General features: G+C 36.0%; 1 protein-coding gene across 1 annotated transcript; it reads left to right on the forward strand.

Annotated features, from left to right (window-relative positions):
* Positions 1 to 511: 511 nt before the first annotated feature.
* On the forward strand, positions 512 to 22,602 carry LOC102804249 (von Willebrand factor-like). Its single transcript, XM_085494309.1, has 10 exons — positions 512 to 528; positions 15,184 to 15,265; positions 15,650 to 15,692; positions 15,989 to 16,009; positions 16,445 to 16,597; positions 17,879 to 17,926; positions 18,730 to 18,858; positions 18,948 to 19,225; positions 21,771 to 22,063; positions 22,209 to 22,602. Exons 2-10 carry the CDS (start codon positions 15,188 to 15,190, stop codon positions 22,213 to 22,215), a joined length of 1,050 nt encoding a protein of 349 aa, XP_085350435.1. The 5' UTR covers positions 512 to 528; positions 15,184 to 15,187; the 3' UTR covers positions 22,216 to 22,602.
* Positions 22,603 to 22,701: the final 99 nt, after the last annotated feature.

Here is a 22,701-nt window from a genome sequence, read left to right on the forward strand (position 1 = left end):
TACGTTTATGTTCTAGTTGTTCGCATGGTTGTCCAAACCGAGAATCGTGAAATCAAACAAAAAGATATACCAAGAAATCATACACTGGCTAGATACATGATAGTATTTGCTATACACACTACTAATCCCGCAATACATACAGTGCCACGCCCCACACGCATATAGTATATCATACTGCATCATAATTAATATTTTCACGAACATCCATGTATATCACTTCGTAATTTGCGTTAATACATACGCCTAACACGGGTGTTAAATAAAATTAGAATGTGCATTACGTCATGTGGCTGTATATGTCAATCGAGCTTAGTTCGCGTCGTAACCTCCCATCAATGACGGAACGAATTATTATGCAAATGAGAAACACACATGTGTCGTACGTCATTGGTCGCTATCTAAAGTATACGTCATTAATGCCGTGAAAGATAAACATACTACTTGCGTGTTCTCAGCAATCATCATATCATTGGAATCCAGATACTTTATGAAAGAAAACATCTTCTAGTCATTATTTTCTGCAATCAGGTAACTGCAAATCTCAGGTTAGTTTGACAGTGTATGTATGTGTGAATGTACGCATGGTGTGTGTATATAGATATGTGCTTTAAAACTAGTGTACTATTTCCTGTCAATTTGTAGTAAAACAGCCAGCTAATATTTTACCGTGTATTGAAGTGTAGGTAAGTGTGCTGTCGTGTAGTGATGTACAATGCTATGTATTGAAGTGTTGGTAAGTGTACTGACGTGTAGTGCTATACCTTACTATGTATTGAAGTGTAGGTAAGTGTTCTGTCGTGTAGTGTTGTACAGTACCATGTACTGAAGTATAGGTAAGTGTACTGTCGTGTAGTCTAGTACAGTACCATGTATTGAAGTGTAGGTAAATGTACTGCCGTGTAGTGCTGTACAGTACCATGTATTGAAGTGTAGGTAAGTGTACTGTCGTGTAATGCAGTACAGCACCATGTATTGAAGTGTAGGTAAGTGTACTGTCGTGTAATGCAGTACAGTACCATGTATTGAAGTGTAGGTAAGTGTACTGCCGTGTAGTGCTGCACAGTACCATGTATTGAAGTGTAGGTAAGTGTGCTGTCGTGTAGTGATGTACAATGCTATGTATTGAAGTGTTGGTAAGTGTACAGACGTGTAGTGCTATACAGTACTATGTATTGAAGTGTAGGTAAGTGTTCTGTCGTGTATTGTTGTACAGTACCATGTATTGAAGTGTAGGTAAGTGTACTGTCGTGTAATGAAGTACAGTACCATGTATTGAAGTGTAGGTAAGTGTACTGTCGTGTAATGCAGTACAGTACCATGTATTGAAGTGTAGGTAAGTGTACTGCCGTGTAGTGCTGCACAGTACCATGTATTGAAGTGTAGGTAAGTGGGCTGTCGTGTAGTGATGTACAATGCTATGTATTGAAGTGTTGGTAAGTGTACTGACGTGTAGTGCTATACAGTACTATGTATTGAAGTGTAGGTAAGTGTACTGCCGTGTAGTGCTGCACAGTACCATGTATTGAAGTATGGGTAAGTGAACTGCCATGCAACGCTCATGTATTTTTGTTTGCTTAGAATTCGCAAGTAGTCCTGACCACATTATTGCAATGAGGCACTATATATTTTGAGAAAAAAAACATGATTATCATCAATTTGTAGTAATAACCTTGTCCATCTACATTATAATAAATATATTATTATATTATACATGTACCAGCATATCAATTGACTATGTCTGAATACGTCGTTATGTTTGGTAGAAAGAGTACTTTAATTATGTAAGCCAAGATAAGAAACATCGTATAGTACATGTTTCGAAGTATGTACAAACGTTAATAGCATACAGTAGTTGTAAATCCTGCTGCGAATTGTCTATTCTATATGTAATTATTTTACTACTTCTTCTCTAAAACCCTTTTTTCTACATTATATTACATACTGTTCGGAGGTGTGGGCAACACTTACTAGACGCACATAAACCGTATGAACTAAAAATACCAATGATGTCCAAGTTCCCTTCTCAGCCCATCTTAATTTGGGGGCATTTAAAAAATGCACAATCTTTCACACCAGAGGTTGTAATGTGATTAATAGTAGTCTTAAATGATGTGTTACCTTCAAATAAATCATTGATGCCAAACCATGAACAATACAAGAGAATATAAGGTTATTACCTTCTTTTCACACACAAAAATATATATACCCTTTTTTGTCGCGTAATTACGCCACGTTAGAAATTAAATGTAATTTGTGGTAAAACAGCCAGCTGCCGGTCGTCTATGATAAACCACCCACACAACAATGCAAATTATCTAAATTTTATTTCAAAATATTTTTTCTCCCAAAGCGTAGTATTTACGTTGGTAAAGTGTAGGTAAGTGTACTGTCGTGTAGTGCTGTACAGTACCATGTATTGAAGTGTAGGTAATCGTGCTGTTGTTTAGTGTTATACAGTACCCTGTATTGAAATATAGATAAGTGTAATGTCGTTTAGTGCTGTACAGTACCATGTATTGAAGTGTCGGTAACTGTACTGTTGTTTAGTGTTATACAGTATCCTGTATTGAAGTGTAGGTAATTGTACTGTCGTTTAGTGCTGTACAGTACCAAGTATTGTATTGAAGTGTAGGTAACTGTACTGTTGTTTAGTGTTATACAGTATCCTGTATTGAAGTGTAGGTAAGTGTACTGTCGTTTAGTGCTGTACAGCACCATGTATTGAAGTATAGATAAGTGTACTGCCGTGTAGTGCTGTACAGTACCATGTAATGAAGTGTAGGTAAGTTTGTTGTCATTTAGTGCTGTACAGTACAATGTATTGAAGTTTAGGTAAGGGTATTGTTGTTTAGTGCGTTACAGTACCAGGTGTTGAAGTGTAGGGAAGTTTACTGTCGTTCAATGCAGTACAGTACCATGTATTGAAGTGGAGATAAATGTACTTTCGTTTACTGCTGTACAGTACCATGTATTGAAGTGTAGTTAAGTGTACTGTCGTTCAGTGCTGTGCAGTACCATGTATTGAAGTGTAGATAAGTGTACTGCCGTGTAGTGCTGTGCAGTACCGTGTATTGAAGTGTAGGTAAGTGTACTGCCGTGTGGTGCTGTACAGTACACTGTATTGACGTGTAGATAAGAGTACTGTCGTTTAGTGCCGTACAGTACCTTGTATTGAAGTGTAGGTAAGTCTACTGTCGTTTAGTACTGTGCAGTACCATGTATTGAAGTGTTGGTAAGTGTACTGCCGTGTAGCGCTGTACAGTACCACGTATTGAAGTGTTGGTAAGTGTACTGTCGTGTAGTGCTGTACAGTACCATGTATTTAAGTGTAGGTGAGTGTACTGCAGTGTAGTGCAGTATAGTACCATGTATTGAAGTGCAGGTAAGGGTACTACAATGTTGTGCTGTGCTGTGCTGTACAATACCATGTATTGAAATGTAGGTGAGTGTACTGCCGTTTAGTGCTGTGCTGTGCTGTACAGAAACATGTATTGAAGTGTAGATAACTGTACTGTTGTTTAGTGCTGTGCAGTACCATGTATTGAAATGTAGGTAAGTGTACTGTCGTTTAATGCTGTGCTGAACAATACCATGTATTGACGTGTAGGTGAGTGTACTGCAGTGTGGTGCTGTACAGTAACATGTATTGAAGTGTAGGTAATTGTACTGTTATTTAGTGTTATACATTACAGTACCCTGTATTGAAGTGTAGGTAAGTGTACTGTCGTTTAGTGCTGTACAGTACCATGTATTGAAGTGTAGGCAATTGTACTGTTGTTTAGTGTTATACAGTACCCTGTATTGAAGTGTAGGTAAGTGTACTGCCGTTTCGTGCTGTACAGTACCATGTATTGAAGTGTAGGCAATTGTACTGTTGTTTAGTGTTATACAGTACCATGTATTGAAGTATAGATAAGTGTACTGCCGTGTATTGCTATACAGTAGCATGTATTGAAGTGTAGGTAATTGTACTGTCGTGTAGTGCAGTGCAGTGCCATGTATTGAAGTGTAGGTAAGTGTACTGTCGTGCAGTGCAGTACAGTAACATGTATTGAAGTGTACTGTCTTGCAGTGCAGTGCAGTACCATGTATTGAAGTGCAGGTAAGTATACTATCGTTTAGTGCAGTATTTTACCGTGTATTGTATTGAAGTGTAGGTAAGTGTACTGCAGTGCAGTGCAGTGCAGTGCAGTGCCATGTATTGAAGTGTTGGTAAGTGTACTGTCATGCAGTGCACTGCAGTGCCATGTATTGAAGTGTAGGTAAGTGTACTGTCGTTTAGTGCTGTACAGTACCATGTATTGAAGTATAGATAAGTGTACTGCCGTGTAGTGCTGTACAGTACCAGGTATTAAAGTGTAGGTAAGTTTACTGTCGTTTAGTGCTGCACAGTACCATGTATTGAAGTGTAGGTAATCGTGCTGTTGTTTAGTGTTATACAGTACCCTGTATTGAAATATAGATAAGTGTAATGTCGTTTAGTGCTGTACAGTACCATGTATTGAAGTGTAGGTAATTGTACTGTCGTTTAGTGCTGTACAGTACCAAGTATTGTATTGAAGTGTAGGTAACTGTACTGTTGTTTAGTGCTATACAGTATCCTGTATTGAAGTGTAGGTAAGTGTACTGTCGTTTAGTGCTGTACAGCACCATGTATTGAAGTATAGATAAGTGTACTGCCGTGTAGTGCTGTACAGTACCATGTAATGAAGTGTAGGTAAGTTTATTGTCATTTAGTGCTGTACAGTACAATGTATTGAAGGTTAGGTAAGGGTACTGTTGTTTAGTGCGTTACAGTACCAGGTGTTGAAGTGTAGGGAAGTTTACTGTCGTTCAATGCAGTACAGTACCATGTATTGAAGTGGAGATAAATGTACTTTCGTTTACTGCTGTACAGTACCATGTATTGAAGTGTAGTTAAGTGTACTGTCGTTCAGTGCTGTGCAGTACCATGTATTGAAGTGTAGATAAGTGTACTGCCGTGTAGTGCTGTGCAGTACCGTGTATTGAAGTGTAGGTAAGTGTACTGCCGTGTGGTGCTGTACAGTACACTGTATTGACGTGTAGATAAGAGTACTGTCGTTTAGTGCCGTACAGTACCTTGTATTGAAGTGTAGGTAAGTCTACTGTCGTTTAGTACTGTGCAGTACCATGTATTGAAGTGTTGGTAAGTGTACTGCCGTGTAGCGCTGTACAGTACCACGTATTGAAGTGTTGGTAAGTGTACTGTCGTGTAGTGCTGTACAGTACCATGTATTTAAGTGTAGGTGAGTGTACTGCAGTGTAGTGCAGTATAGTACCATGTATTGAAGTGCAGGTAAGGGTACTACAATGTTGTGCTGTGCTGTGCTGTACAATATCATGTATTGAAATGTAGGTGAGTGTACTGCCGTTTAGTGCTGTGCTGTGCTGTACAGAAACATGTATTGAAGTGTAGATAACTGTACTGTTGTTTAGTGCTGTGCAGTACCATGTATTGAAGTGTAGGTAAGTGTACTGTCGTTTAATGCTGTGCTGAACAATACCATGTATTGACGTGTAGGTGAGTGTACTGCAGTGTGGTGCTGTACAGTAACATGTATTGAAGTGTAGGTAATTGTACTGTTGTTTAGTGTTATACAGTACCCTGTATTGAAGTGTAGGTAAGTGTACTGTCGTTTAGTGCTGTACAGTACCATGTATTGAAGTGTAGGTAATTGTACTGTTATTTAGTGTTATACATTACAGTACCCTGTATTGAAGTGTAGGTAAGTGTACTGTCGTTTAGTGCTGTACAGTACCATGTATTGAAGTGTAGGCAATTGTACTGTTGTTTAGTGTTATACAGTACCCTGTATTGAAGTGTAGGTAAGTGTACTGTCGTTTCGTGCTGTACAGTACCATGTATTGAAGTGTAGGCAATTGTACTGTTGTTTAGTGTTATACAGTACCATGTATTGAAGTATAGATAAGTGTACTGCCGTGTATTGCTATACAGTAGCATGTATTGAAGTGTAGGTAATTGTACTGTCGTGTAGTGCATTATTTTACCGTGTATTGAAGTGTAGGTAAGTGTACTGTCGTGCAGTGCAGTGCAGTGCCATGTATTGAAGTGTAGGTAAGTGTGCTGTCGTGCAGTGCAGTACAGTAACATGTATTGAAGTGTACTGTCTTGCAGTGCAGTGCAGTACCATGTATTGAAGTGCAGGTAAGTGTACTATCGTTTAGTGCAGTATTTTACCGTGTATTGTATTGAAGTGTAGGTAAGTGTACTGCAGTGCAGTGCAGTGCAGTGCCATGTATTGAAGTGTAGGTAAGTGTACTGTCATGCAGTGCACTGCAGTGCCATGTATTGAAGTGTAGGTAAGTGCATTGGCGTTTAGTGTTATACAGTATCCTGTATTGAAGTGTAGTTAAGTGTACTGTCGTTTAGTGCTGTACAGTACCATGTATTAAAGTATAGATAAGTGTACTGCCGTGTAGTGCTGTACAGTACCAGGTATTAAAGTGTAGGTAAGTTTACTGTCGTTTAGTGCTGCACATTACAATGTATTGAAGTGTAGGTAAGTGTACTGTTGTATAGTGCGTTGCAGTACCAGGTGTTGAAGTGTAGGTAAGCTTACTGTCGTTCAATGCTGTACAGCACCATGTATTGAAGTGTAGATAAATGTACTTTCGTTTAGTACTATACAGTATCATGTATTGAAGTGTAGGTAAGTGTACTGTCGTTCAGTGCTGTGCAGTATCATGTATTGAAGTGTTGGTAAGTGTAATGTCGTTTAGTGCTGCACAGTACCACGTATTGAAGTGTAGGTAAGTGTAATGTCGTTTAATGCTGTACAGTACCATGTATTGAAGTGTAGGTAAGTGTACTGTCGTTTAGTGCTGTAGAATACCATGTATTGAAGTGTAGATAAGTGTACTGCCGTGTAGTGATGTACAGTAGCATGTATTGAAGTATAGAAAAGTGTACTGCCGTGCAGTGCTGTACAGTACCATGTATTGAAGTATAGATAAGTGTACTGCCGTGTAGTGCTGTACAGTACCATGTATTGAAGTATAGATAAGTGTACTGCCGTGCAGTGCTGTACAGTAACATGTATTGAAGTGTAGGTAAGTGTACTGTCGTTTAGTGCTGTACAGTACCATTTATTGAAGTGTAGGTAAGTGTATTGTCGTTTAGTGCTGTACAGTACCATGTATTGAAGTGTAGGTAAGTGTAATGTCGTTTAATGCTGTACAGTACCATGTATTGAAGTGTAGGTAAGTGTACTGTCGTTTAGTGCTGTAGAATACCATGTATTGAAGTGTAGATAAGTGTACTGCCGTGTAGTGATGTACAGTACCATGTATTGAAGTGTAGGTAAGTGTACTGTCGTTCAGTACTGTACAGTACCATGTATTGAAGTGTTGGTAAGTGTACTGCCGTGTAGTGCTGTACAGTACCATGTATTGAAGTGTAGGTGAGTGTACTACAATGTTATGCTGTGCTGTACAATACCATGTATTAAAATGTAGGTGAGTGTACTGTCGTTTAGTGCTGTGCTGTGCTGTACAATACCATGTTTTGAAGTGTAGGTAAGTATACTGTCGTTTAGTGCTGTACAGTACCATGTGTTGAAGTGTAGGTGAGTGTACTGTCGTTTAGTGCTGTGCTGTACAATACCATTTATTGAAGTGTAGGTAAGTGTATTTTCGTTTAGTGCTGTACAGTACCATGTATTGAAGTGTAGGTGAGTGTACTGTCGTTTAGTGCCGTGCTGTACAATAGCATTTATTGAAGTGTAGGTAAGTGTACTGTCGTTTAGTGCTGTAAAGTACCATGTATTTAAGTGTAGGTAAGTGTACTGTTGTTTAGTGCTGTTCAGTACCATGTATTGAAGTGTAGGTAAGTGTACTGTCGTTTAGTGCTTTAGAGTACCATGTATTGAAGTGTAGGTAAGTGTAATGTCGTTTAGTGCTGTACATTACCATGTATTGAAGTGTAGGTAAGTGTACTTCCGTGTAGTGATGTACAGTACCATGTATTGAAGTGTAGGTAAGTGTACTGTCGTTTAGTTCTGTACAGTACCATGTATTGAAGTGTAGATAAGTGTACTGCCGTGTAGTGCAGTATTTTACCGTTCATTGAAGTGTAGTTAAGTATTCTGTCGTGCTGCACAGTATCATGTATTGAAGTGTAGGTAAGTGTACTGTCATTCAGTGCTGTACAGTACCATATATTGAAGAGTAGGCAAGTGTACTGTTGTGCTGTACAGTATCATGTATTGAAGTGTAGGTAAGTGTACTGTTGTGCTGTACAGTATCATGTATTGAAGTGTAGGTAAGTGTACTGTTGTGCTGTACAGTATCATGTATTGAAGTGTAGGCAAGTGTACTGTTGTGCTGTACAGTATCATGTATTGAAGTGTAGTTAAGTGTACTGTCGTGCTATACAGTATCATGTATTGAAGTGTAGGTAAGTGTACTGTAATTCAGTGCTGTACAGTATCATGTATTGAAGTGTAGGTAAGTGTACTGTCGTTCAGTACTGTACAGTACCATGTATTGAAGTGCTGGTAAGTGTACTGCCGTGTAGTGCTGTACAGTACCATGTATTGAAGTGTAGGTGAATGTACTACAATGTTATGCTGTGTTGTACAAAACCATGTATTAAAATGTAGGTGAGTGTACTGTCGTTTAGTGCTGTGCTGTGCTGTACAATACCATGTATTGAAGTGTAGGTAAGTATACTCTCGTTTAGTGCTGTACAGTACCATGTGTTGAAGTGTAGGTGAGTGTACTGTCGTTTAGTGCTGTGTTGTACAATAACATTTATTGAAGTGTAGGTAAGTGTATTGTCGTTTAGTGCTGTACAGTACCATGTATTGAAGTGTAGGTGAGTGTACTGTCGTTTAGTGCTATGCTGTACAATACCATTTATTGAAGTGTAGGTAAGTGTATTGTCGTTTAGTGCTGTACAGTACCATGTATTGAAGTGTAGGTTAGTGCACTGTCGTTTAATGCTGTGCTGTGCTGTACAATACCATGTATTGAAGTGTAGGTAATAGTACTGTCGTTTAGTACTTTACAGTACCATGTATTGAAGTATAGGTAAGTGTACTCCTGTGTAATGTAGTGCAGTACCATGTATTGAAGTGTAGTAAGTGAACTGCCATGTAACGCTCATATATATTTTGTTTGCTTATAATTCGCTAGTAGTTCCGACCATATTACTGCAATGGGGCACTTTATAATTTTAGGGAAAAAAAACGATATTCATCAATTAGTAGTAATAACCTTGTCCTTCTAGATTATAAATATATTATTATATTATACATGTACCAGCATTTCAATTGACTATGGTTGAATACGTCGTTATGTTTTGTAGAAAGAGTACTTTAATTATGCAAGCCAAGATAAGACACATCGTATAGTACATGTTTCGAAGTATGTACAGACGTTAATAGCATACAGTAGTTGTAAATCCTGCTGCGAATTGTCTATTCTATATGTAAATATTTTACTAATTCTTCTCTAAAAGCCTTTTTCTACATTATATTACATACTGTTTGGAGGTGTGGGCAACACTTACTAGACGCACATAAACCATATAAACTAAAAATATCTATGATGTCCAAGTTCCCCTCTCAGCCCGCCTTAGTTTGGGGGCATTTAAAAATTGCACAATCTTTCTCACCAGAGGTTGTAATGTGATTAATAGTAGTCTTAAATGATGTGTTACCTTAAAATAAATCATTGATGCCAAACCATGAACAATACAAGAGAATATAAGGTTATTATCTTCCTTGCACACACAAAAATATATGTACACATTTTTGGCGCGTAATTACGCCAAGTTAGAAATTATATGTAGGCATATTTTCTATGCTTACCAAAGAATTTCAACGTAATTATGCAGAAGTTGCCGAAGAAACCATGTGTAGTGTGTGGTAAATTTGTGATACCTGTGAGTTTAGTTGGGAAGTGCATTATTTATTTACCCAATTTTGATTGATATTTAGGTGAGAAAAACTAAATTTTAGAATTTCCACAGACTTTTATTTATGGTATGTCTGGCCAGTTGATATAAAGGAACAATGGGTCGATACACATGTTGTCTTAATCCATCTAGTCATATATTCGAATTATAATACCTAACTCAGGTGAAGCGTCAGTAATTAGTATCTCTGCTGCATATGTATGCGTTGTTCGAACGATGGTATAGAGTAAAAGATGCACATGCTGTCGTTATTTTTGGTTTTACAATTTGCATCTCAACTAATGTATATTTTTTTCAATTGATATTCACGTGGAAATGGAAAATAATTTAATTCAAGCAACTGTAAATAATTTTAATTAAAATAATTAAAAATGAAAAAAATACCAACTCCTAACCGTCATGCCATTCGTGGTTATTGAAATTGTAAATTTACAATACGTTTATGTTCCAGTTGTTCGCATGGTTGTCCAAACCGAGAATCGTCAAATCAAACAAAAAGATATACCAAGAAATCATACACTGCCTAGATACATGATAATATTTGCTATACACACTACTAATCCCGCAGTACATACAGTGCCACGCCCCACACGCACACAGTATATCATACTGCATCATAATTAATATTCTCACGAACATCCATGTATATCACTTTGTAATTTGCGCTAATACATACGCCTAACACGGGTGTTAAATAAAAGTAGAATGTGCATTACGTGCATATGTCAATCGAGCTTAGTTCGCGTCGTAACCTCCCATCAATGACAGAACGAATTATTATGCAAATGAGAAACACACATGTGTCGTACGTCATTGGTCGCTATCTAAAGTATACGTCATTAATGCTGTGAAAGATAAACATATTACCTGCGTGTTCTCAGGAATCATCATATCATTGGAATCTAGCTACTTTATACAAAAGAAAACATTTTCTAGTCATTATTTTCTGCAATCAGGTAACTGCAAATCTCAGGTTAGTTTAACAATGTATATACGTGTGAGTGTACGCATGGTATATGTATTTGGATATGTGCTTTAAAACTAGTGTACTATTTCCTGTCAATTTGTGGTAAAACAGCCAGCTGCCGGTCGTCTATGATAAACCAACCACACAACAATGCAATACGGAGCACGATATTGCAACCTTTTGTGCTGAACATTTATAAATTATCTAAAATTTATTTCAAAATATTTTTTTTCTCCCAAAGCGTAGTATTCACGTTGGTATTCACCTTACTTCACCACTTAAACTTATGTTAATTAACAATAATTTTTATAGCCGCAATGATTGTTTTTTTCCATGTACCTCAAATCCAACAGAGAAAATACACGGACATTATTTAATTGTAGAATATGAGGATGTTAAATATAAAACTAAATACAAAGGTTTGACTCCAAATCCCGGCTTAATCGAAGAAACACACGAGTGTCTACTTGTGTAGTGACGATACCACACACAGAGATAGGCTACCAACAGAAGGGAAAAAATAATGTAGCTTGGCACGATTAGTCTTGGACATCAACTTTAGCCACTGCTTTCGTACGGAAAGAATGTGTACTAAAACCGGACACATCCGAGATAACTAAAAATAATTTCTGTGTAATAATTTCTCGATCCCTAAAATAGGTGAGCTTTTTATTGGCGTGCACTAGTTTACTGCGTTTGTTACTACGATAACGTGGTCTGAGGACAAAAGCATTACTAACCTCTCCAAGACCGACTGCATTAGAATATTGCTTGTAGTTGGCTACGGAACAGGTAATATTCCCCGTTCTAGCAATACAAACCTGATTGTTCAAATGACACTGATCGTTCTCGCTACTATGTATATTAATACTTACATGGAAATCAGCAAATACAATATCCGACCTTCTAATACTAACTTTACCTAAAGAAACTAGCAAAAGCTAATAAAAATAAGCAATTGCAAATATCTCCAGTGTCAGTTAAATAATTCGAATTCTTCATGTCTGCAGTGATTGTTTTTTACTTTACCACTGGTTTACCAAGCATACGTTTGGGTGATTCTACAATATTTTTAATGAATACCGTAACCTGCGATTGCAACCCACTGCTAGATTTGGTGATTGTGCACAGAGCCCTCAGCCAACTTGATTGATAATGCTACGTGACAAAGTTCAGCAGGGAATTCTGCAAATGCATGTTGCTCGCCAAACAAGATGGTCATAAACAATTTCGCAATATTTAGTGTTAATCTACACAAGTGCACAATATTGCGTTTCCCAATGGCAAGTTTAAATCACCGCGAAGTGCGATCATTCTGAAATTTAACAGTTTACCTCCAAAACCTTTGTTGTTTTCACGCCCAGAAACAAAATTTAATTAACTACATAATGGCAAAGTGAACCCCGTCTGGACGAATAAATCGCTAAGAATAGGAAGATCGCCACAAGAGGATTACTAACACTTCCTTACCCTTGAGTACTTCTAAATGCTTCAACACTCTGCCGATTAAACAAATCATGGGCAAAAAGCAGTCATTGACATTATACCAATCTTGAATAAATGCATCAACTGTCCTCGGTATTATGGAACCAAAAATGTGAATTAAATCTTAAGCACTTTGCGTTATATGACGGTGCAAATCATTCAACTTCGAACGGACCTCACATACCTAATCTAAAACGTGTAAAAATCCTAAATTGGTTGACCATTTATCTACATCGACCATTTTACTCAAATGCTTTCTTATTTGCTTTTCTAAGAACCCAGTCCGATTTCGGTAATATTCAATAGCGGGCACAAACTTCAAATATATTTAAGGCAATTCCCTTTAAGTCAGACTCCTTTTGTGTACAATATAAACCACATTTTGTTTGTTGGGGAATAACTCCATTGTAAGGCCTTTCAGTAAGACTGTCCCGTACGCAATAGACAATTCTCGCCAAGTTGACCTAGGATACTCCTTCTCCGAATTCCACATGCTCTGAACAAAATATTCCCCACATTCTACAACGTACCCAGCAACGCCAGTGACAGACGTGTTCGTATATGCTAGTTTGGAAGCTCTAGCTACACTGGGTCACCACCAGCTCTTACCATGAGCAATTCAGAATTGCTGACACCAAAGACTCCAAGGTATAACTAGCGCCAAGAACGTCATCAAGACAATTATACCCTCACCCCGGCACTTATCCACCAATGGTCGGAGTACCCTTGTAAAGATATATTTCCATGAACACAAGCCAAATGGCAAAACGCATCTTATACCACCAAAATCCAGAAGAAACCTAAATATTGACTGTGATCCAAAAAATATCAATGAATTCATAACCGGATATAAGGTCTAACTTAAACAGAAACAGATCTGTCTTCATTTCTTGTGTTGTTCTTATGACTTCACAACGGAATTTGTTTTAAATAATGGTTGACTCGATCAGTTAATGGCCACTGACAGTAGGTTACAAACAAAACGAGGCTCCGTCACCTCTTCAACTGCCGTTGTAGCATTCAAATCACTAATTGCAATCCACATTATTGAGTGCCGACCTTTTATTATTCAGAAAAAAAGGGGCATAGGGCTTAAAAAGAACTCAATCTTGTATTCAAATTTAATGGTATTAAAGACCAAGGAAGGGGCTTTCATTTCTACCCAGACATTGAGACAAGAATTTCAACGTCCCATGACGCCAATAGGACCACTCCTAAAACTACCCACAAGTGGGACATGCCATAAATTGCAAGTGGAACAAAAGCACATTCTGTCCCAATGGCCGCAGATTGTTTTATTCCCCAGACAATTTTAAAATTTCAAGCCAACCTAAAATACAAAGACCAGGAAAGTCACTTATCTGTGCAAATTTCACGTCTTGGTCTTGACCGGCCAGTGCAGAAGTGGCACTGTACTCGACTCGATAATAACCTGCCTACCCACATCAAAAGCAGTCTGCTTTCTGGACCTAGCTGCAGATTTCCTAGAATATGTGGGGACGACCTCCCGTCGTGGCACAGGTAATTGCTGACAAATTGACAGTGAAAATCTTTTGTAAAAAGTTTTGTATTTTTGTGTGTGTCTTTTCTTTTAATTTATTGTTTCCTTAACGACATCTTTCAATGGTCGCTCATTTTTAAGTTTTATTTGAATTGGTTTTTGAGAATAAATTTAACTAGTTGCGTCGTTGACAGAGGAATATGCGGACCAGCGGAATTGGCATCGCTAAGGTAGACGATTAAATTGTATGCTGAGACGTGAAAAGAATCATGCGCGAGATATTCTGGTGGTAAGAACTTAGCATGTACATTGGTTGGTACGGCATTTGCTGGCTAATTCAGTCGTGTTGTATATAATTCTATTCTAAACCAAATGTTTAATTCCAATCATATATGCATTGTACAGCTGGTGGCTTGCTAGATTTATGTAGTTAGACATAATGACTGCATTATGATCGAGTCATCGATGTCGTGGTTGATAAAAAAAAGGGGAACCATTCTTAGACCAGTAATGTATTAGACATTTTTCATCAAATTGTTCACCTGGTATCAGTACTACAGATAAAGTAAGCATTCAAGGTCACTGGTAGCACAGTGGTTGTCGCACCAGACTTATGATCGGTGAGCCCCAACACAAATCCTACATTTGGCTGAACACCATAAGGGGTTGACCCCCTACCCTGTGTAAGTTTGCAACAGACTCAATATGCTTTCTATGTAAGAATCGAGAATATATGTATAGTACTCAGATAGTAAAAGTACTATGATATAATGTTCCACATTTGCTAGTTTTCTTTATTAAGGATGGATAACAGTCATGTGTTATACAATTATGTACCTGCATTAGTTAGATCGTTAGAGGTTCTTGTTCACATGACAACTACAACATCCTTCACAAACATGTGCACCATTTGGTATTACCACAAACCAACATTGTCGATGTTTAATCAAAATCAAATACTTTTTTAAGCTTGTTTTAATAGACGGGTTGAATAAATCTTCATTGTCTGAAACAATAACTATCACTCAAATATAGGTGGCTGTATCAAGTACAACATAAACAGCAGCGTGGAATAAAATCTACTCTTTTTTTTCAAAATTAATATGTTAAGCTAATTGATATTCTCACATTTTATGGGTATTATGACTTTGAATACAGTAAAATTACAGGAGGCAAAAGAAACATAAAGGGTACAACGAGAGTGGCAACAACAAACAAATAGTAATAGTTTCATAATGGTATTTATGTAAATTTCTCTTTTATCTAAAGGATTATGGCAGTGATAAACGTGATACGAATCTTTGTTTGCGCACTATACATAGTATCACTGTGTAACGCCAACGTATTGAGAGTGAGTAGGGATAATTTCTCATTGATACATCAAATTTGTATGTAAAAGCATTATCATAGCTATTGAATGCTTGGGTCGATTATATGATATTATATTTATTAGGCGACTCGAGTGTAAATAAATCGGTAATTAAGGCATAACTTGTCTTTAAAGTGTGTCTTCTAATATTGTCTGTGTGTTATTTTATTTTATTTTCATATGTCATAAACGTATGCTTACTATGTGGACGTAATGACAAATGTATGCTAAGAGGCTGAATATTTGGGTCATAGTGTTGCAAAACAATACGACTCGACGTGCTCAATTTAGTTCACAATAAAAAAGATTATAGAATGTTGAAATCTAAAAAATATTCAGTATGTTGTTATATTTTTTTACACCAAGGAATATGAATCCAAACAACACATGGAAATTATACGGCCAATTGGTAAGTGCCCACAATTCTGATCAGCAGTTTTCTTGTTTGTAAGTTTATATAACGTTTACATCTATAATAATAGCGTGGTTAAGTTTGTGTTGTCTCGCAACCGTTTTATATATCTTAAATGGAATTACGACTCTATCAGACAAGATACAGTTTCGAAGTGATGTTGGGTTAATTGAACCAAATATGTGCCTGGAAAAGAACCATTTACATTTCTATAAATCATGTTGTATCGGGCTAACTGAAGCCATGAATCAGAAAACTTAAACAATACTAAATTACCTTTGTTGTCTTTTCAGAAATTGACTATTCATGTAAAGGTGAGTACACAAGGTGGAAATACACCAGTCAGCTGTGATTTATATTCATAGTGAGTGGTATTTAACACTTTATGACATTTCACTCAATTTGGAACAGTTCATTTATGAACAGTGGTGTGTTGTAATGAGAAGCCTAACTAGTTAAAGTTCATATTGATCTATAAATAAGGTTATATGTGTGTAGTTATAATAATGTTTGTTTCAACATTAAGAACTAGACTCCTTAAGACAGTCATCATTACACTCCATTTGAAATTATTCCTAGTACAATAGCTAGTGGAGTGATGACAAACATGTTTGCCTGCTTTGCCGAGGGGCTTTAAATCATGCGCTTAGTGTTATAATATGTATCTATTTTTGCTTGTAATTGCAAGCACACAAAAATGTCGCTATTTATTTCAGTTTTCATAACTTTTTTTATATTTTTGTACTCAGTGGATGGTACTTGCACCGTTGAACCAAGTGAAGGTGTGTTTATAGAAGGAGTTTGTGCTGCAACGTGTACAAATGATACCTACGAAGTTTACGACTCTATGGGAAGAAAAGCGTGTGGAGATGACACTTGCAGATGCTGTGTTGAACGAAAAGGTATTTGTAAACTGTTCTTAGTTCGGCCATGTAATGTTATGTTATTGTCTAATCTATTTTTCTCAAAATCCCAGGTTTATTGATAATTATTTTTTCTGCACTTATGTTATTATTATTGATCTGATAACGTCAGATAAATGTGTTTAACTTTGGTAATCGCGTCATATATATGACCAGAATTTTAATTCTTCCTGAAAAAATTCAAGATATCATTTTTGCATGTACATTTCACACGCCACTATATTGTACCACGATTCAAGCAGACTCTTGTCAAATTAAAACATTACATACTAAGATAAACATACATCAATATAATCACTGTTGATTGACATAATATTTAAGAAAAAAGCTATGCAGTGTTCTCAATTTGCTAACTTTTGTCTCTCTCTGTAGTCAATGTATATGTTTCAAACAGTTCATGTTTACTAGTTCTCCAAGCAAATGTACTAGGATATTACTGTTTCAGGCTACGATTGTTCTACCAGAATCAAAGTGGAGAGTACAATGTTTGTGGGACGAGAAATGTTTTTTGCTGTATATTATTATTCAACAAACACAGTCAAAATTCTGTTTAAATAGTTACTGAATGATAGTAAAAACTTAATTCAAAGTGCAGCATACACTAAATAGAGAAACAAAGACCACAGACAGATATAATGCTGATAACATAGACTCTACGTGTAATTATGTGTATTTACAAAGGACGTGATGCATTTTAATTTGTAAATTTAGGCCAAAAAGTTATTGAATGATTTCCGAGACAAAAATATATTGACATATGCTACATCAAATATATACAGGAAAGAAACACTTGCCTGTGTGTTTGTAATGACGACCATGTGCAGATCATTATGTTCATTGGAGATTTTATTACATAAAGTTGTCAGGTAATTCCTTAATCATGTGGCGAACAGCAAAACAGCTTTAGGTGAAAAAAGAATCAATTTGATGTACCAGTAGTAATAAATAAGCTTGCTTAGCGTTGTGTACACATTGCAAACACGACTACTGAAATTTGAGTTTGTATATTTAGACAAAAATCTGATGAAACAAGTATTACCAAATATATTTCTTTTGTGGCTGGGATGATTGACTACATATATTGTTGGGTAGTTTAACATTTTCAGTACTTACTTTTCTAGCTATAGCGTTGGATGACTGATAATAGCAATACCAGTAAACAAAACTTACAACTTACAATCTACAATTTACTATGAAACATGGTGGAATAAAGAAGTGTCATAACGACATACAATGATTGTGTTATTTACTTTTTTTCAGAGATCACCAAGCGTCGACCTCATGATTTAACGTGTGATAATATCTTTAGTAAGTTTCTACAACACTGTTTTCCATAAATGTGCTATATTTCAATATGTTTGCTGACTGTAGCATAACAATACATATTTTCAATGCATTTTATTGTTTTTCTTTTAATTTATTCAAATTGTTAAATTTTGTTGAGATCGCTTGTGTTAAAGAATCTCTGCACAAATTTTGACTTTGTTTCTCCCATTTGACTGACTCTTGACCATGGTGTGTTTCAGTGGGTTCTAACATGAAAATAAAAGATACATTCGCCACCAGGAGTACTACAATATAAAAGTCATTAAGTTGTTTAATCTGGCTGATTGTTTTTAATTGTCTGATTGTTTCTTTGAAAGATTGTATTCTCGCATTGATGTCATATTCATATGTTCTATTTAATTATCTTATCTCGTAATTTATATTTATTTATACTAAATATGGTCTCTGAATATGCGTGTACTAACCAAGAGACACTTTTGGAATTGAAAAGATGATAAACAACAAACAACTGACTCATATACGTGAGCTAGGTCAAGAATTATTAATAACACATATCGGGTAGTAAAACACTAATAACGAAGTTCAGTGACATGAAGAGCTGTGAAAGCTGAGTATGATTCATAAATTCACTTTCAAGAAGGAGTCATACAAAGTCGTATTGAAAATTATGGGAAATTATGGAATGATGATGTGGATTATGTTGTTTTTAAGTAAACAATCCTGCTTTGATGATTGTTTAATTCAATACATTACCAGGTAAAGGGCATACACTCTTAGTACAGCAGTGTACTGTCTATACTAAGTCAATAAACTTCCCCCAACAGATACACCCTGTGTGGATCGACATGGCTACTGTCAAGACTGGAGTATACGACCAAGCTGCGATACTGGTCATATTATTGGTCCGTATAGTGATGCTTTATGTCTTACAACAAAATGCAGATGCTGCAAAGGCAAGTGTTCAAACCACGATCATATTACGCGGGAATATGCACATGACTTTAAACGTGATAACGCTTTTTTCTTCATTTTCGTATTATAGAAACTACTCCTGTTGTTATACATGTGCCTGGCTTCAAACCTATACAAGGTGTTGTGTTTTTGGATCCCCACTTTAACACATTTGATGGCAGAAAGTTTGATTACAAAGGCCAGAGTGGTTGCTCGTATATCCTTTTTCAAGAATGTTCTCATTATCCGTCGTTTATTGTGGTAATACATCTCGGACATCACAAAATGGACGAATCAATACATGTTGAACATGTTACTGTACATGCTGGTGGAAAAGCAATTACATTAGTACGTGGGAATGACATATATGTAAGTAACACATGTTTTTTTTACAAATATATGCAATTTATTTAAGTGTTCTAAATATTGAAAATGCGTAAAAAGTGTTACACTGAAATTGTGATCACAACTTGTTATCTTAAAGACACTAATACACTTATTCGAGACATTCAACATTATAACATCTTCATAGGGCTGGTGCTTGTACAATTTTGCAATGGGTATGATTACTAGGAACATACTATTTTCCCAGCAAACGATTTTAATTAATATTAAAAGCGTATTTGTGATATAAATATGAATTAGATAAAATCCTTTCACTTGACCATTCTACTTAAAGTGAATTAAAGTCTACAAAAATAAGGAATCTGATATAGGAAATCCAACATTACCTCACCTTATGCAATATGTCCTGGAAAGTAACAAAACAGTTATTTTTGTTCAATGATAAGCGTCATATTTTGGGGTGAAAAAAACAGTTTCTAATTTTCTTATTTCCATGTTTATGTAGATCGATCACCAAATGACGGTGATATTTGCAGCCTTTGCCTAAGATACCATGTCATCTAATATGTTGGCATTAAATGCAGATTTTCTTAGTGATTGTTTTATTGATTGATTGGTATTTATTTGTTGAAAATGTATTGATCGATATCTTAAATAAAGTTGAAATAGAAAACTACCCAATCCCTCGGCTGCATGAACTTGTGTATGGATTTCCCTTGGCTCTAAAAAACTGACATGCTCGTGTTTCAAAAAGAAAGCATATTGGGGGCAATATTTACCACGAAATGTTTGTTCCATTTAGCACTTGTCATCAATATCCACGTAGGAAACAATGCAGAGGTTTGGTTCTAAAATCAGTAAAAGAAATCTCCTGACAGATACTGCATGTTTCAGAAAGTAGATTCTCCATGTCTATGTTACACTTGGGAAGAGTTACTTGTTGGGGCATATTGTTTCAGTAGATTACAATGGTTGTATTGAATAATTGCTGATTAGATAACCATGGTTTCTAGTTTGGCCAATATTTCAGCTGCCAAAAGTATTTTTTTCGATTACCAATATAGACACGATACTGCTGCTATTGTATAAGAGCTGAATGCAACTCAGTTTGTTGTGTAAATAGTAATAAGACTCAAGCAAGTTATTCAATATTACCACAGGAAGGTTGACAGTGATCAAAATATTGTTCTCACATAGAAATAATCACAGTGGAAGAGTATACATCTTCTTTAGGCAATTTTACAATCCATGATTACATAAGTGAATAAGACATAAGGAAGCTTCCATGCAACTAGTATCTTCAGTTAACACAACATTTTCTTTTGCTTACCTTTGATTTGAAGAGCACTAGTTTAAAAAATCTGCTATTAGATGCGGGTGAACAATTTGAATGAGCCAAGAGTTACCAAATACCCCAATGCTTATATTGAATACATCGACATGTCTGTAATGTATATCTGTCATTAAAAACAACAATCTCTACGGATCTTAGAACATTCCAATACAAAATCCATATAGAGCTTTTTATTTATTTTTTTCATTTGTTTTTTCCATTTTGTTTTTGTGTGATGTAGCCTGTTGCATACCCAGTTAGAAATAAATGTATATCGATAAATAATCTATGCGAATAATCGGGTGACATTGTATTAACTTTTTTCACATGCATAATACACAGTTAGTAGTATCTCTATGTCTATAATATTGTCGGGAAATTAGCGTGTACATGATTATTGAGGTCACATGAATAGCTTATAATAAAAGCATGTATTCCATTTTGAAGTTTAATTGGTTATAGTACAATAATTTACGAGTCATTAAATTTTGGAAGGACATACATCAGATTTCAGATTTTGCAGCAAGTGAAGCATCGCCATTCAAGCTTATCTCTTTGAGGTTGCTTTTTTCATGGAACATACTATCTTTCATTGCGACATATTTAATGTCGGGTTGGGGGCACTTTTACGATATCATTTTTACTTGTGTGATTTAATAAGCGCATCCATGAGTAAGTATAACATTCACTCTACGTCATTTTACAAAGTGTAATCTAAAATGCTATTTGATACGGATTTTGATTTTGATTTCCATTTTTAATGTAGAAGCTTCATGTTTCCAGGTACTTTAATTAGAACCAGTAAACATTTTTCAATTATTTCATAATTGTTGATTTTCTTGCATGTCATAATACCAATTTCATACCAGATTATATAATTGTGGCGGCCAGTAGCAGAGAGCCCTCTAATCCATCTCTTTATTTGCTCTTGTTTTATCTATGTTAATGAGGATAATATGATTTTTTGCTTTATTGATTAACGTCCGCATTAGTAGCTACATATTATCTTAGTTTTAGATTGAAACCTGAGTACGTTCTTATAAGTAGTTAACACGGGGAATGGTAACCAACCATTTTGGCTAGGTTGCTAATATTGGTCATCTATAATTAATCTTCACATCGTGTTCTAAATGTGTCTGTTTCCAATGTTAGATTGTGTATTCCTGACATTCCTGACACATGATATTATATCAAATTCATTAAATTTGTTTCATACATACTCATTTATTTTCATAGCTGAATGGTAAACTTTTGGACAAACCACTTCCTTTGGTATCTGGCGACCTAACTATACACAAATATACTGAACACGTGAAAGTTGATTTAGAATCAAAGTTCTCATTGTTTTGGGATGGTAAAGGACGTGTTGCACCAAAACTTGATCCATCTGTACATGGTAAGCTGTGTGGTTTGCTTGGAGATGCCGATGGTAATGCTGGTAATGATTTTAAAATGAGGATGCCTAATGGAACACTGAAATATACTGATGATATAATATCGTTCGCCGACAGTTGGGTCCTTTCCGGAAGGTAAGGCTTTTTTTTACTAACATTTAGTGTATTTAATATGATGGCAATTCGGTTTGTGGTAGTGTATTGTCACGTGCATAGGGAGTAAATCCATGTAAGGCTTAAACAGGTCACTTATATTTATTTGCTTATAATGTCTTTGCAGTTGTTAATTGAATGATTGGATATCTAAACTATGTCTGGTTCTATCTGAAGATAATGCAGAGGATTAATACAGCTTTTAGTTCAGTAATCTCTTAATTGTGAGGTCAATATGATGACATTTCTTTCTCTATTTGAATGGGTAAGCCAGGTTTATCTTTTCACCACTACACTTTCTTGCCCAAATTTTTTTGCAAACAAATTTGAGTAAATTGTCAGTTTTAACTCAAAAAATTGGCTATTTTTGTTCCAAACCTCAGAATGAAAGTGCAGACCATAGAGAGGGCTATTTTGCGAATTTGTCATGGAAAGAGGGAGCAGGTGGTGAAAAGGATATAATTGTGCATGTACTGCATAATCATGTAATAACTCGCATAATAAAGATAGCATACATAAAAGAGTCAGCGTTTATTTCACTGGAGTTTGAGATGCTACAGTCAAACTCTTTAATAATAATACATATAGCTGATAAAGATAATGTATAACGAGTTTGTACA

The sequence above is a fragment of the Saccoglossus kowalevskii genome, chromosome 20, assembly GCF_978046115.1.
Source record: "Saccoglossus kowalevskii chromosome 20, keSacKowa6.1, whole genome shotgun sequence".
NCBI classification, from domain to species: Eukaryota; Metazoa; Hemichordata; class Enteropneusta; family Harrimaniidae; genus Saccoglossus; species Saccoglossus kowalevskii.

Bases quoted from the DNA above. Each gene is read 5' to 3' on its own strand.
- LOC102804249 (XM_085494309.1), top strand. From the start codon at position 15,188: ATGGCAGTGATAAACGTGATACGAATCTTTGTTTGCGCACTATACATA. The intron at 15,266-15,649 runs GTGAGTAGGGAT...TTTTACACCAAG, and splicing joins GTAACGCCAACGTATTGAGA to GAATATGAATCCAAACAACA. The intron at 17,927-18,729 runs GTAAGTTTCTAC...TTCCCCCAACAG, and splicing joins AACGTGTGATAATATCTTTA to ATACACCCTGTGTGGATCGA.